At 39.4% G+C, this 14,685-nt stretch overlaps 1 protein-coding gene across 4 annotated transcripts in view; it reads left to right on the top strand.

The window, feature by feature from the left end:
• Nucleotides 1-14,685, top strand: part of gpat2 (glycerol-3-phosphate acyltransferase 2, mitochondrial) — an 86,642-nt gene that overhangs the window by 52,063 nt on the left and 19,894 nt on the right. For 3 of the 4 annotated variants that reach the window (XM_034596029.1, XM_034596031.1, XM_034596032.1), the window contains 6 exons: nucleotides 9,099-9,200; nucleotides 11,538-11,648; nucleotides 11,985-12,055; nucleotides 12,143-12,253; nucleotides 12,679-12,801; nucleotides 14,186-14,285. In XM_034596029.1, coding sequence (XP_034451920.1) covers nucleotides 9,129-9,200; nucleotides 11,538-11,648; nucleotides 11,985-12,055; nucleotides 12,143-12,253; nucleotides 12,679-12,801; nucleotides 14,186-14,285 — 588 coding nt within the window. In that variant the 5' untranslated portion in view covers nucleotides 9,099-9,128. The remainder of the gene's footprint in view (nucleotides 1-9,098; nucleotides 9,201-11,537; nucleotides 11,649-11,984; nucleotides 12,056-12,142; nucleotides 12,254-12,678; nucleotides 12,802-14,185; nucleotides 14,286-14,685) is intronic. The other variant, XM_034596033.1, reaches the window with a different exon arrangement.

Below are 14,685 nucleotides of genomic sequence, written 5' to 3'. Positions count from 1 at the left end.
CTCAAATAAACTATGTTGTTTTGAGAATTAGCCTTGGAGGAACTTTTGGTATTCTTCATTTTGCTAAGAAAAGTGATAGAGCTTCATAAAAAAGGTGAACAGTGACACCACTATGCTCCTTTAACCGTACACCCACAGTGAGAGAGAGGGAGAGGGGGAGGCAGAAAGTCACATATAATATTCGCCCTCAGCCCACAGGCTCCACATAGAGACCACTAATGACCCTCACATGTCTCTATCTCTGACTCTGACATATAACCACAGAGCCCTCAGCCTTGATTGTATTAGATTTATCTGTTGTTAAAGTTGCGATCATGAGACCTCAATAAATTGCCTTCTTTCTCCTTTTTCTCAGAATGCTGCTGAACCATGTGGCAAAATTGCATGCACATTCACATTACCCTTTTAGAGGCTATACACACAAAGGAAATAAGCAAAATTGAACCTATCAACAGATAGACGGATATCAGTGGCATTACGTATTGCATACAAAGAGGCCTTTACTCTGAGAAGGCTTCTCTACGCAACTGTTACGCAAAAATAACTGCAAGGGTAATTCATTTTGCTTTTGTTTGTACAGTGAAGAATTTTAGTTAAGAAAAGGAATAAGACACATTTTAAAATTGCAGCAAAGGAAGCTGATCCCACTCTCTTAATACAACTGGGGGCATGTCTCATGCTGGGGAGTTAAAAGTCAGGTTATTTCTGCCTCTTCTGATATAGAGGGATTTATACTCTTTGGCCATGTTGGAGGCCCTGTTCAAACCTGGTTTTAACTCCCGTTCTTAAAGATCCGATCATAAGTGGACAGCTCTAAGTTTGTTTGTTCTCACCTGGAATAACCTCCTCCCTCTATATGCAATTAAAGATGTTCTTGGTTTCTGTTCACAAAGTCCAAACGAATCATATGTGGGCACTAAGAAGAGTAAAAATTCAGTCGATACTTTGTGAAAGTGTTGCGGGTCAGAGGATGTCAGCTGAGTATGCGGCCCATTGCCCAGGATGCATTTGTGTTTACACTGTGAGAAGAATGTGGCCACATACATCTCAGACCGCCTCTGAATGTGGTTTGACTGATCGGTTGAGGACACAAATTTGTACTGACAGATGGACAGATGCTAATATCTCTGCCTGAGCAGGGTCTTTGACATGAGTTTACCTCAAGCCCTTGCATATGGGACTGACCTGCAAACCAAAAATGAGAATCACAAGTCAAAACACAAACAATACAAACAACAGTTTTACCAGTTCAGATTGTAACTGTCATATTTCTGAATGCTCACTTCTACCTTGAGCTCAGGCTTCAACGTCTCACATCATTTCACTCACAAATTTAACAATTGTTGTTTTCGTTTGTGTTCTTGGTTTGATTTAAAGTTGCTGTCAACTTTTTCTTTGGACACCGTCTGTATAACTCTTGTGGCCATGAATACAAATAATTATACACCACTCTGTCTCCCTGTATTCATCTCTAGGTCGAAAAACATTGAAGAACACACACACACACACACACACACACACACACACACACACACACGACCCTGATCACCAGTTGAACTCAGGTTCTTACAGCATCCATTAAGTTGTACATCATAGTGTAATCTTTCTGTAACATCTATCACACTGTACTTGAACCCTAGTGTCTGCGTATGCGCGCGTGTGTGTCTGGTTGTGCGTTTGTGTGCATCCACGTGTGAGCGTAAATGTCAGTGTGATCAATGCCTTCATGCATACACAGATTATAGGTATGGCAGTGATTTGTGAGACTTGAATGCACCCCTATCATTCCGGTAAAGTATTTCACCAGCCGTATGCTTGACTAATGAGTCTGTTATTTGAATTATGGACACATCCATGGATTAAGTGCCCACATGAACTGAAGCAAGAGCCTCACAGACTCTGAACTGAACTCTAAACTGAACTTTAAAACATATATATTTTAAGATGTTACGATGGGTACTGCAAACTTGTGATTGGCATTTTATGTTATTCACTGAGATTCTATAGAGCAAACAAATGGATAAAAATATCAATCATAGTTGAAAATACATGTTTTTGTGCAGTCCTGTAGTTTGCATTAGCCATCTGAACTGAGTAATACTTGAGATGCTAGAGATGTGTAATAGTTGGACAAAAACCTAAGTAGCAGATGCTTTTTTACAAAGAAAAAATCATTAAGTAGTTTGCTAGGTTAAAATGACAAAACCTTCTGTGTCAAACTTTATGCAGTTACCATTTATTTATTAGGCTGGTTTCTTTATCTCGATTTGTACATCTGGTCACATTAAAGTGGAATTATTTATAAATAATGGTGGGAATTTTCCAAAATTTCCACTATTTTATTTAGCAAATTGGCAGGATAATGGGCAGATTATTTGGTCATTAAAAAAATGATTTCTTGGAGCTCTTCTTTCTACCCTTCTTCTGGGGCACTCTGCTTCAATGTTTTCTTAGCTATCCTTAATATCAACTACCAATTTACAATACCTGCAAAAATGAAAGATCTAAAAGAAGTGTGCTGCATGTCACTGTTTAAGTCCGACCGTGCTGAAGTCTCTGGTAGACTGACATGGCCAGAATGATTCTCATTTAACATTAGATCCCTTAAGAATTCCATGGGACGTAGTCAGCGAACGCAGTACAGTGTTCAGCAGTTGTTTGTTCTTCTTTTATATAAAAAATATATCATCCAGTTTGTTTGATACTGTCTCCATAGCCTCCACAAACATCTTCAGTCTCTGTCTCTTCAGCCTCGGATTCCATGAAGTGTAACAGTCATTCATTCTTTCAGTCTGCCTTCATACAATTCAGTGAATTCTTTTTTTAAGTGAGTCATTCATAGCAGCTGAGGAATTTGACTTACTGTACACTATATATGCAAACACATGAATGTTTGTGTCATGCTTTCAATTGGGTCAGTGTCTTCTCAGTGCTCTTTGCAGCTCATGTGTTGTGCTGCTTGTCTTTGTTGCCACAGAGTGAGGACATTTCTGGGTCAAACATGAAATACATGGTTGTTTAATGTAAATTTAATAAGTGTTTTTTATGGAGTGGTGAATGTTTGACAGATGTACAGATCACATTCACATGTTTTATTAATTATTAGTATTATTAAGTATTGTATGAAAGCTGTCAGGATGTTTTTGAATCATGAATCAATTACCGAATAGGCCAGTTGCATAAGACACCAGGTTGCATCACTCTGTTTGAAGGACACAAGCTTCTGAAGCTTCCTGTCTTTGTGTTCTCATATTTGCACATGTTTCAATGCACCTGTTCTCCAATGGTTGGGTGTTTATGTGGCCAACAGCTTGCATCTTTGCTTGTTTTGGGAGTTTAGGAGAAGGCGTAATCGGTATCTCGCTCTTAACACAATCTTTTCCCACCTGGCAGGTCAGCTCAGATGTCTTGTATCTCACAGTGGTTATCACGGCTGTCAGCGAGAGATGAAAACCTGTTTAAAGGTGGAAGACAGAAAGAGATATAGATGTTTGAAGGGAAAGAGATGATAGCTATTTGACGTGTAATTAGTACTTTTTTCAATCCACTGTAAGATAGAAACCTTTTTATCTGACAGTGTCAGATAGAATCGGCCTAATGATCAGTGTAATGCATCCAGTCCTTTTAGTCCAATACAAGATGATGAGTGTAGATATTGTCAGATTCTGTTAGTCGAAAACAATCCGTCATTTCGTTTTCCAAGCCTGCTCCTGCCTTGTTTTCCTTCAACTATATCTTGTACAGTGGTTATGCTTTAATGTTGTTTTCATGAAAGAACATTAAAAGTCACAGCAACTCACTCTTTCATCTCCACACAAACATGTTTAATCTTTTGATCTTGACCTTTGTGAATAGATACTTGGGGTCAGCCATAGGTCAGACAGTCTTGTGCAATCAAATTTGGAATGTTTATACAGCAGACCGCATTTATCAACCGATATGATCAGCCGTAATAAGTATGAGCAGAACGGACATTACTGATAACGTTAACAATGGCTCTGTTCCATTCATGTGTGAGCTGTGACAGTCGGCCTGTGTGCACAATACACAGACCCTGAAACTGAAGCTGCTGAATTATCCGGATGTTGTTTGTTTTATTATTTGCACTTTTCTTATTGTGACATGTCAAAAAGACTTGAAATCTGCCTCATTAGCTTGATGTAGGTCATGTCTGTCATGGGATTTACTTCTCACCAAACTACATATAACAAAAGTAGTAGTAAGTGTTTTCCATGACCTGGAAATCTCAGTGCTGGTCAACAGGACAAAATATCACGTGTACCAACAGCGTTGTATTTTAGGCTAATAAAAAAATAAAGCATATCACATTACTGGTAGTGGCTAAATCTACATGGAAAGGTTGTGTACTGTCTCTGACAACGCCTCTTAATTAATTACTTATGAGATTAAATTAAAGTTTACCACAGCATCATTGCAGCTTTTGATTAGAAGCTGATAGAGATTTGATTTCACACCTGCTGCCTCATTTGCCTCCTGCATCCCATTCAAGTGGGTCTGTCCCCACACAACCATGACTGCAGCCAATGATCAAGGAATACATTTCCCGTCCAGACAGGTGACAAACAAACTAACAAGAGAGTTGAGGAGATGTCAGTCAAGCACGGCACTCTGTACACTGCCACACGGTACAGATGTTTACCAGAGGTAACTACTGCATGACTTGCAGTCTCTTCCAAACTGCATCAGAGAAACACATATTTTTTAACATTATTTGGTGTTTTTACTGGATTTAATAAGCAGGTCTGCTTATTTTGGAGAGGAAGAAACCTCAGCAAATAATTTGGGGTAAGGTAATTTGGGAGAAGCTGGCTGCAATGTCACCAGTCTTTCATTATTGTTTTGGTTGAGAGACCCCTTGTGACAGAAAATGACACATTGCCAGTTTGTTATATGTTTTGATAAATAAATTGAATTTGCTTAATTCTAGCACAGTGGAATGAATGTCTCTCACATATTTTGACTCCGTCACCGTCCCTTATTGAAGATTTTTATTAAATGTACCTTAAATGATGACAGTGACTGAGCTGATTTTCATTAAAAAGGAGGTTATATGTTTCTTTAAAGACATTTTGATTCTTGTATTAAAGTTGCAGTGTGTAGAATTTAGTGACATAAAATGGTGAAGTTGCATGTAGCAGCTGAATACACCTCACCTCATCCTCCCCTTCCAAACATGAAAGAGAACCTGTGGTAACCTTCAGTTTTCATAAAAACTCAAAGGGTGTTCAGTTTGTCCAGTTTGGGCTACTACAAGAAACATGGCATGGCAACCAAGCCCTAATTTAGATGAAACACACTCGTGAAAACATCACTAGGATTGTTTTATATAAAATTTCTGTCAGTAGATCCCTTTCACCTAAATCTTAAACACTGGACATTTTTAATAGTATTGCACTGTAAGCCTGTTATTAACCATGTCATGTTAAAATACATCTTTATTAATTAAAGGTTTTATGGAATGAGAGCATTAGTCATAGTTGTGTAATGGTCTGAAAACCTTTTGTGTGTGTGTGTGTGTGTGTGTGTGTGTGTGTGTGTGTGTGTGTGTGTGTGTGTGTGTGTGTGTGTGTGTGTGTGTGTGTGTGTGTGTGTGTGTGTGTGTGTGTGTGTGTGTGTGTGTGTGTGAGCACTGTACAATGGACGTTTAAATAAAACATGTGAGGCTATATAGAGGAAGAGAGCAGAGAATAAAGGTAAAGAATTCCTTTTGTTGTGGTGAATCAATGATGCTCTCTAGCTCCACGACGCACAACTACTGATTCCCAAATTGATTTTCTCTCTTTCTTTCTCTCTGTGTGTGTGTGTGAGTGAGTGAGAGAGAGAGGGAGAGAAACAGACCACCAATGCATCCAGGTGAATAGTGTGTTGTCAACATTTTTACATTCTGTTCGAATAGCCTGGTTAACATCCAAACTGTAAATACAAACCCATCACGTTGACGTCCCTGTGGTATTATCTAATTGCCTGGTCAGCGGAAGCCTCGCTCCCCATTGCTTTGTTGAGGGAGGCTCATAAGCATGTCAAAGACACCCTGTTGATGCTATTCACAAGATTGCACCACTGGATTTCCTAATTTATCCCTATTTTGCACAAGTGATGATTAGATTAAAATGTTAATTTCAATAGGGGAAGACGTTCTCTGCCAGCAGCAAATAGTTGTTATTGTACTCACACATGACTATATTTGTATTCAACACATAATGTAAGTAAGTGAACGATTGTTGTCATCGTCCACTAATACATACTGACAGACTGCATCATAGATGTCAGACACACACATTGAGCAGCACAATGAAGCCCCATTGTGTTGCCATCTACAGCTGCTCAATACTGATGTTTTTACCAATGATTTAGTAACTGGTAGTTTCATGTCATTTGGCTCATATTGATGTGATTCATTTTATTACAATACCACCACATTGACTGTATACAGTAATGGATGTTGACTCTGGTTCCAGAAAGGGAAGCTTATGTGTGCGTTTAACCTGTATTCTCTCGAATGACCAGCAGAGGGGGACTCCACTGGTTCCAAAAAGTCTGTTTCTATAAAAGTCTTTTGAGAAAATTACCATATTTGTCTCTTGAATTACAACATCAATAAACATTTTCATACAGATTTTATGATTTCTAGTCTGAAGTCTTCAACACAGCATGATTGTAAATTCATAATTTTGTAAATTATGGCCCCATTTAGAGTGAAATAGATGGTAAAGCACTGTAGACTCCAGACTTCAAAATGGCCATTCACACCAATGGGTGAGCACATAAAAGCTAGTTTGTGGTAATTGTTTGGAGCTCAGAAGCAGGGTGAGTTTTGCCACATGTAATTGTGAACATGGAGTGATGCCAATATCTTTGTTTTTACTTTACCTTATTTACTTTGAAGATACTAGCATATATACAGAAGCTATCATGTAGCTTTTGTATCCATAACACAGATTGAAATACAGACCTTGGCCACACCTTACATTTGTTTTCTTGTCAGTTCAGGTTGTTCTAAGGTTATTTGGTGCAAACATTAAGTTTCTAAATGTGGCTTTACACTGAGTGTCATAGCCACATATTGCTATCACAACTTCAGCTACATTTAGTTTTTGGGTTGTGACATAGAGGTTTTTCCACAGTCTTTAGGCTCTTTGACTCTAATAGAAACTCACTCACTAGACAAATCAAATTTAGTTCTAAATCACACCTGGCCAGCTTATAGAGAAAGAAGTCTCCCACACCCTTAATGTGCAATTGTGTGTATAGGCTTTCCATGTGTAGCTCCCTTTCAAATAGATGCTAAGTGTATTTAAATCCCAGACTAATCACTGAGCAGTTTTGGGAATAGATGGGAATGCACCAACTGACATATCGACTGCTGCTGTGAAATGATCCTCAATCTAATCTGACCTGGCAGCTCGTAATGGCTTCTGATTTTTAATCTTTCCTCATCATGGACCCACTTAGGTCTGGGATATCGCATTAGCCAAACTACAGCATTTTAATTAAAGATGATAATTGATCACTTAGCTTTTGAAGTGAAGAAGAACAAAGCAAGCATAAATATGAGCACAGAGGACCTTGTGGCCCAGATCCTGCCTCATATTCCTTTTCATCTGTGTGTGAAGAAATTCTTATGTTGTATAAGGACAGATAAACCTGTGTGAGGAGTGGTGTGCTGTATGTAACAGTGTGTAGTGTTATAAAGTTGATGTGTTAGCATATTGCTGTCCCTTGCTGTTTTCATGTTGTCTTTTATTCCCTCTGGTGAGGCTTATGTCACCCCATTAGAGACTTTGGGGATTCTTTAGCTGTGTAATATACAGTTTTACTCCCTCTTCTCCCATCATTTGCTGCCTTGTCTTCTCCATCACCCTGTGCACCTGCGAGCCTTGGGAACCACTTATCAATGCCTCCGTTCCCACTGGGGTTGGTAATGAATGTGGGAACTGGTGCTAGTTGAAGTGGAGCATCTCCCCATGCGGAAGGCTTATGTTTTGATTAGTCATTTTAATGGGGCAGTGTGGGATGGAGATATAAAGGAAAAGCCTCCCATTGAACCTAGCGATACTCGTGAATCTGACGGATGTAACACCAGAACATTTTATTTGAAGGGAGTTGATGTGACAAGATGACAACTTCATCCGTCTGTAGCAGAAACAAAGCCTTTCATAAAACTAAGGGGAATGTTGTCTTTGATGTAATTTTATCTTTGGAGGGTGTGCACTGAATTAAATCCACAGATGATTACTCGTTTGAGATGCAACGATATCAATTAGGTAACCTTTTTTTGTGTAAGTCAAATTACATTGTGACCTATGTTCCCACCTCTCATTAATGAATGTCATGGGCTGGGGACCATTAGTTATATAAGAGTTTTTTTTTTCATCTGATTGCTCTGTACCCTGGTTTTAACAATTTATTATCCACTGGCGTGTGTCTGCCCCACTCCACCTGTAGGTTGCCCAGCACAGCCTCGGAGTTCCTCTGAATGTCTAACCCTTTAATGGCAGCTCTGGCCAGTTTTCATTCCCACCTGCATACAGACGTGAGCAGAGAACTTTATAGCTAAAGTTTGCCAAGAGGAAATAATAAGAAGTTAAGACAAAGGAAATCAGCAGCAAGATGCTATTTTCCCTTAACTTGAAAAGAATGAGACAGAAGGTCAAGAATTTCAGAGAACGTTGTGATGGTGGAAGGAAGAAAGTATTGTTTAGGTGGGTGAAATTGGAGCTGTAGGCACTGGGAGATAGATCGGTGAGTGCTGCTGACCCTCCGCTGCAAAGGAACAGAGGACAAAATTAATTTTATGTCCCACTGAGATTGTGTTTGTGTGAGTAGTTTTGTTTATTTTCTTAAACTGGAGTTATGGAGCCGTTTCTGAAAGCTGGGTTTTGTTTAATAATGCTCCCGAACTTGACTTCCCACTCACATTCACATGTGCTCAGAGAACAATCTCTATTTGGGCACATATGAATGTGACTGCCCACTCACACTCACATGTGCTCAGAGAACAACCCCTATTACCCAACACAATGTTCGAAACCCCTGTTTTAACATGACGCTGTATCATACGCTCTTTTCTGTGGTAGGTCTGTGGGTGAAACTGCAGGAGGCTCACCATGGTGCAGGAGAAGAATGACGGGATAAACGAAGACATGGTCCCTCTATCAATTCAACAGAACAGACCTGCAGTAAGAGCACAGCCTGCATCTCTCCCACTGTCCTCTCTGACTTACTCCCTGTGCACTAATCTCAAACTCTTTGTTCTCCACAGTCACAAGAGAACAGGCACAGTGTACGGACCCATGTGCTTGATTCTGTTGTTTAATAAATCACAAGATGTGATGCATCTGCGAGACATGGAACATTTTGTTAATAGTATGTTAGTATGTACATTTTAATAAGCATTCTCTTTCATAACCAAATGTACAAAATACACCAGTCTCATGTCTTGTGTGTTTATAATGGAGGTGGACCCTGTAGGCATGTTTAGACCACAAAAGCTCACTGCATGTCACGTTGTGCAGTCTAGTACGGTACAATATCTGGTCGGGGCAAGTCAGATTGTGCAGTGGAAAATCATGGTGCTACAAACTGTATATAATAACGTGTATGAGAGCAGAGGTTCACCATCAGCTTTTGTCATCTATCTGCACTGCTCTTGACTTTTGAAAATGCAGCTCTGTTTGTCTTTACCAGTCAATCAAACTTTTTTTAACCTTTCATTTTAGTGGATGTGGGTTATCGCAGCTTTGATCTGGGAGCAGCAGTTTGGATTGACAAACAGAGATTTTACAAAGTTTCACTGATAGCTTTCAATATTTTCCCAAATCTTTCAATGAAAAGCTGCCTATAGCTTGGCATGAAGAGAGAATGGCCAAAAACTCAATGGTTTTCTCAAGAGTTTGACATTTACAAAAGAAGCAGATAGACGTGAAATAACAAACATTTGATAGCTTAAATATTTGGATGTCATTTTTAATACACATCTTTTTCCTAAACTTCATTTCCTAAACATTTGTTAAAAACCAAACAAGCTAAAAAACAAATTTTAATAGCTCACTAAAACGAACTAAATCCAGAGGGCGCCTGGAAGGTTGTAAAAGTGTATTTAAAAATCAATGTGCCATTTGCATGAATTGTGAAATGGTTGTCAGTAATGCAAGTTTAAGCACAGACAGTTACTGGTGTGGTCCTTTTGGACAGACCTGAAAATTGTCAATCTGCCCTTCAACACTAGAGTGATACTAATCTTCTCATCTCACTCTGGTCAACAAAGTGAATAATATAAGTGTCTGGTATGTGGGTTTTAGCCCCATAACACCCTAACCCTCATACTTTAGTCATTCTCTGTTTCTACTACTCCCTTTTTTATTTCCTTCCCTCCAAACTGGTACAGTTGTTTAAATTATTGATATTTAGATTCTTGCTTTGTCATTAAACTAATATTTTGGCTTAAATTCAACGTTTTGGACATTGTTGGTGAGGTGCTGATTCACACGGGTGCTTATCTTACCGTAATCCTTCATTATCAGTCAAACAGGAGAAGGTTTCATTGATTGTAGGACATTCATTAGCTGATTTGATCTAAACGGTGTAATTAGTCTGACTCCTAACAGATGAAGCAACAGCACTCACACACACACACACACACACACACACACACACACACACATATTGTTGATGTCATTGTCATGCAGTTGTCAATGAATGTGTATCATTGCTGTTGTCACCGTGACACAAATATTTGCACAGCTGACCAGCTGTCAAGCTGCTGTAAGAGATCTTAAGTCTGGTTGACTGGTAAACGCGCAGTTTCTCCTGTGCTTCAGTGCGTGAGCTCTTAATACCTCATGTGCACTGTTTGCCTGATACTGGGTCCCATATGGGCCCTGTATCATATTTACAGTACTGCACTGCAAACTATTACGTGCTCCCATGGATATAGAGTTAAACCAATCGCAGCAACACAGGAATCATAACAAAAATGATGAAATCAAGAGCAAATAATCTGAGCACTTAAACTGGCTTTTTTTCTCTCTTTCAATTCTCCAGTGCCTTTACATCCCCTGAAGAGCCGATGAAATCAAATGTAGCGCACGCTAAGTTAGATAACATTTTATCGACACTGCCATTATTTGTCAACTTGTTAAATGGTACTTTTTCATGCACACTAGAGATCATGTTACTCGCATCATCAGATAATGTTTATCTGCGCTTTGGCTGGCTGCTGTAAATATGTGTATAAATGCAGCAGGTCTGTGATCAGATTACCCTCTAGTATTAAATCTACTGTGAAACAACAGGTTCTGTAACTTTTCTTCACATCTCAACTCTACAACTGTCTCTTGATTACAGATCATTTTTATTACATATGGTCAATTTATTTAAAGTTTGATTTAGTGGGTGTAATTGATTTGGCTATAAGGATGCATGGCCGTGAGTAATGATCTCATTCCATTGATGTACCTTGCCTACATGGACGTGGTTGCAGTCCTCATGTTTGTACATTTTTATTTTCCTCTCAGTTGTCATGGGAATTGAAGATCAAGAAAAGGCGGATCACTGTACCTCCATGTCTTGGCAAGTACAGACCAGTGGTGGGCCAGTGTTGCCACCAGTGCACCCCGGACAGCCTGGTGAGTGTTGCTGCCAAACAAGGTTAGAGAGAAAAAAGAGAGTACAGGCAAGGCAGGAAGTGAAACTGTTGAAATGAGAGAGGTACGCAGCTTTTTTTAAATCAACCAACAAACTTGTTGCTGTTGAATTTCGTCAAAGTCCAAAATATAATGAAACAAATAATTTCGTTAACTGAACAAATACTGACCTTACCTGACATGCTAAGCTTGTTTAGTGAATTTCAAGGTGCTTTCATAGATGTGCAACATTCTGATGTCATCCTTGAGTTGCATGTCTTTTGGATTGATGTTAATACCGATCATCTGTCTGTTTATGTTTTTTCTGTCATGGCTTAGCGTAAGAGGTTTGGACAAAACTCTTTGCTTGGCTTCCACAACATTCTAAGTGTCAACGAGACACAAACCAGGTAGTGATAAACTTTCAACATGTTTTAGTCCAAACATACTCATCCAAGCACGTTTTCTGCCTCTGAGTGGTGTGTTTTCTCTTGTAGGTATCGAGGCTGGCTGGTGCGGAGGGTGTGCTGTGCATTGTTTGTGAGTGGGTGCAAGGTTTACGCGAGTCCAGTTACAAACAGACTGGAGCGAGTCCGTCAGAGCAACAGGTACCTGAGGGGAAAGAGGAGAAGGACAGGACTAGAGATGCTAGAGGAGAATAAATGAATGATGGGCAGAGATACAGAAAATAAAACAGACTCCTGCAGTTCAGGAGAGAGAAGGAGAAAGGAGGGGAGGAGATAAGACACAAACAAAGATATAGAAAATGTGGCTATCATGGGGTCTATGCAGAGCGAATAAAGAGAAATGTGATAAGTTTGGACTGTTATCACACTTTCCCTATCTCTGTCTGCGAGTCCTCAGTTTGTATGTGTGGTTGTCTCTCCTTAGATGTAATTGTGTTTAACCTTTATGTAACCCCTCTACTCAGGGATGATGTTGTTGTTTTACTGGAAGGCGGGTGTTTGTCTGTGTGAAGCACAAGAGAGGCTTTGTGTGGTGTTAACCCTGCTGTCCTGTGACTGTGTTTCAGGGTTAAGGATGTGTTCACAGCAGAGCATAAAGCACCTGAGGGGCAGGACAGCCAAGGGCAGCTCAAGCGCCTCTCACCATTCCTCCCCATCATTAAAACCTGCATCTCCCCTGGCCTCTTACGGTGTGTGGGGTGGTTTATGGGATGGGCACTGATGGCCAAAGGGCGGCATTAAAAGATTGTTGCTTAACCTTCCAATAAGAAGAAACAAGAAATGAAAACAGTATATCTGACATTATTTGTGCGATTTGACCAATAGAGCTCCGGGAAGTTTTTTTTAATAGATTATTTTTGGATAGTTTAATGCTACTAGATGTTTATGGTGTGGCCTGCACTTAAATAATTCCCATTTCTTTTTTCATGATTCAAACCCATGCAAACAACTGAACCAACAGACAAGTATCCAGACAAAGCTTGATACAACTTATCCATCTGTGCCATAGAGCTCATTGGTTGTCCAAACAGTTCATTACATTGTGGTACTAGGATTTTTAATGGCTGCTCACTAGATCACCACATCGGCCGCTTTTTGTCTTTATAATTTATTTCTAAAGATTTACTTTCTCAGTCAAAGGTTAACAGAATTTTGAAAAAGTCTGAAAGTTTTGAGAAACTTGAGAACTGCTCTTTTGATGGGAGCTTTATCAAAACACTTTTATTATTTACAGGATACTGTTTGTCCAGTTCTTTCCCCAGGAGCTTCAGCTGCCATTGCTATGGAACAGGAGCAAATTCCGATTTGTTTTGCTGTAACAAACAAAACATCACACCATAGTTAACAGATTTGTCCCAAATGGTGCAAAAATCTTAGAATAACCTGATTTATCGTGATGAATGTGTTTTTGAACATTTTAAGCGGTTTTTTTTGCTGACCCAGGCTTTCTCCTAAAAATACCTCTGCCAAGGCCAAACAGTTAGTGACACAAAAATGTTTCATGTACTGTGCTACTTGACTTGCAGGATGTTAGTGTGAAAGCCAATGTTTCATACTTGACTACCGCTTGACTCTGTGATTTATTACGCCTTTCAAGATGACAGTTGTTGAGGCAAAAAAAACCTCTTCTATGGGCAGTTAAGGGCATGTAACAGACTTTGTCGCTCCAGGCAAAGACATGTGCGCTGTTGTATTTAAAATAGAAATCAGGTGGTATTTCTCTATCAGAGTCTCTCTCTGTAGCAGTGCATGAAATTATGTGAATGACCGTAGAAATTGAGTGGAAACCTCTGTCTCAGACGCCATCGCTCCATCTACAGATGTCATTATCACGCACCGTTATTAATCACTTTCTTTCTGCTTCTTCCTCTGTGTCATCAGTTTCTTTCTCATCCGAATCCCTTTTATCCCCATTTTGTCTAACATCCATCCATCTCATTTACATGTTGTCACACTTAACTCCACCCTCTCTTCCTCTTGCTCGACAGGCTATTTTTTTCTTTTCATTGCCCTCTCTCTCTCCAGTCATTAATTTTTTTTTCGCATCTTCACATCTCTCCACCTTCTATCCAGATTCGTGGGCTGGGTGATGCTGAAGATGTTTTCTTCCTTATTTGGCAGTATTCAAGTTAACCTCAAACATCTGTCCGATTTGCACAGAGTCTCGCAAGAGGTACAAGTATCAGTAAACATACACATGCATATGTAGATGAAATGGTCTCCCTTTTGTATTCATAGATATGAAAATGTGTCATAACTGCTTCCTCAAAGACTGTCATCTCCTCCTGCAGAGTATGGAAGATACCGTTTTTATTTGGACATAGTTTAGGCACTTTGATATTTTGGCTCCACACACATCCTCACTCAGGATGTGGTTATGCTCAGCCATCTGATGAGATGGTAAACAGCTACACTTCTGTTTGTACTCATCTAGAAAATGTCTCAAGTTAAAGTCTGTACAAAGAAGTACCTACAATTTTAATTTTTTTTTCAATTAATGTTTTTCTCCTACTTTCCTTGTTGTATTTAATTATGTGAGTAAAGACCACACAACTCTAATTACATGGTTGACT

The sequence above is a fragment of the Hippoglossus hippoglossus genome, chromosome 9 (assembly GCF_009819705.1).
Source record: "Hippoglossus hippoglossus isolate fHipHip1 chromosome 9, fHipHip1.pri, whole genome shotgun sequence".
Lineage (NCBI taxonomy): Eukaryota > Metazoa > Chordata > Actinopteri > Pleuronectiformes > Pleuronectidae > Hippoglossus > Hippoglossus hippoglossus.
Note: the sequence above shows the minus strand (reverse complement) of the source record. Positions and strands in the feature narration are given on the sequence as shown.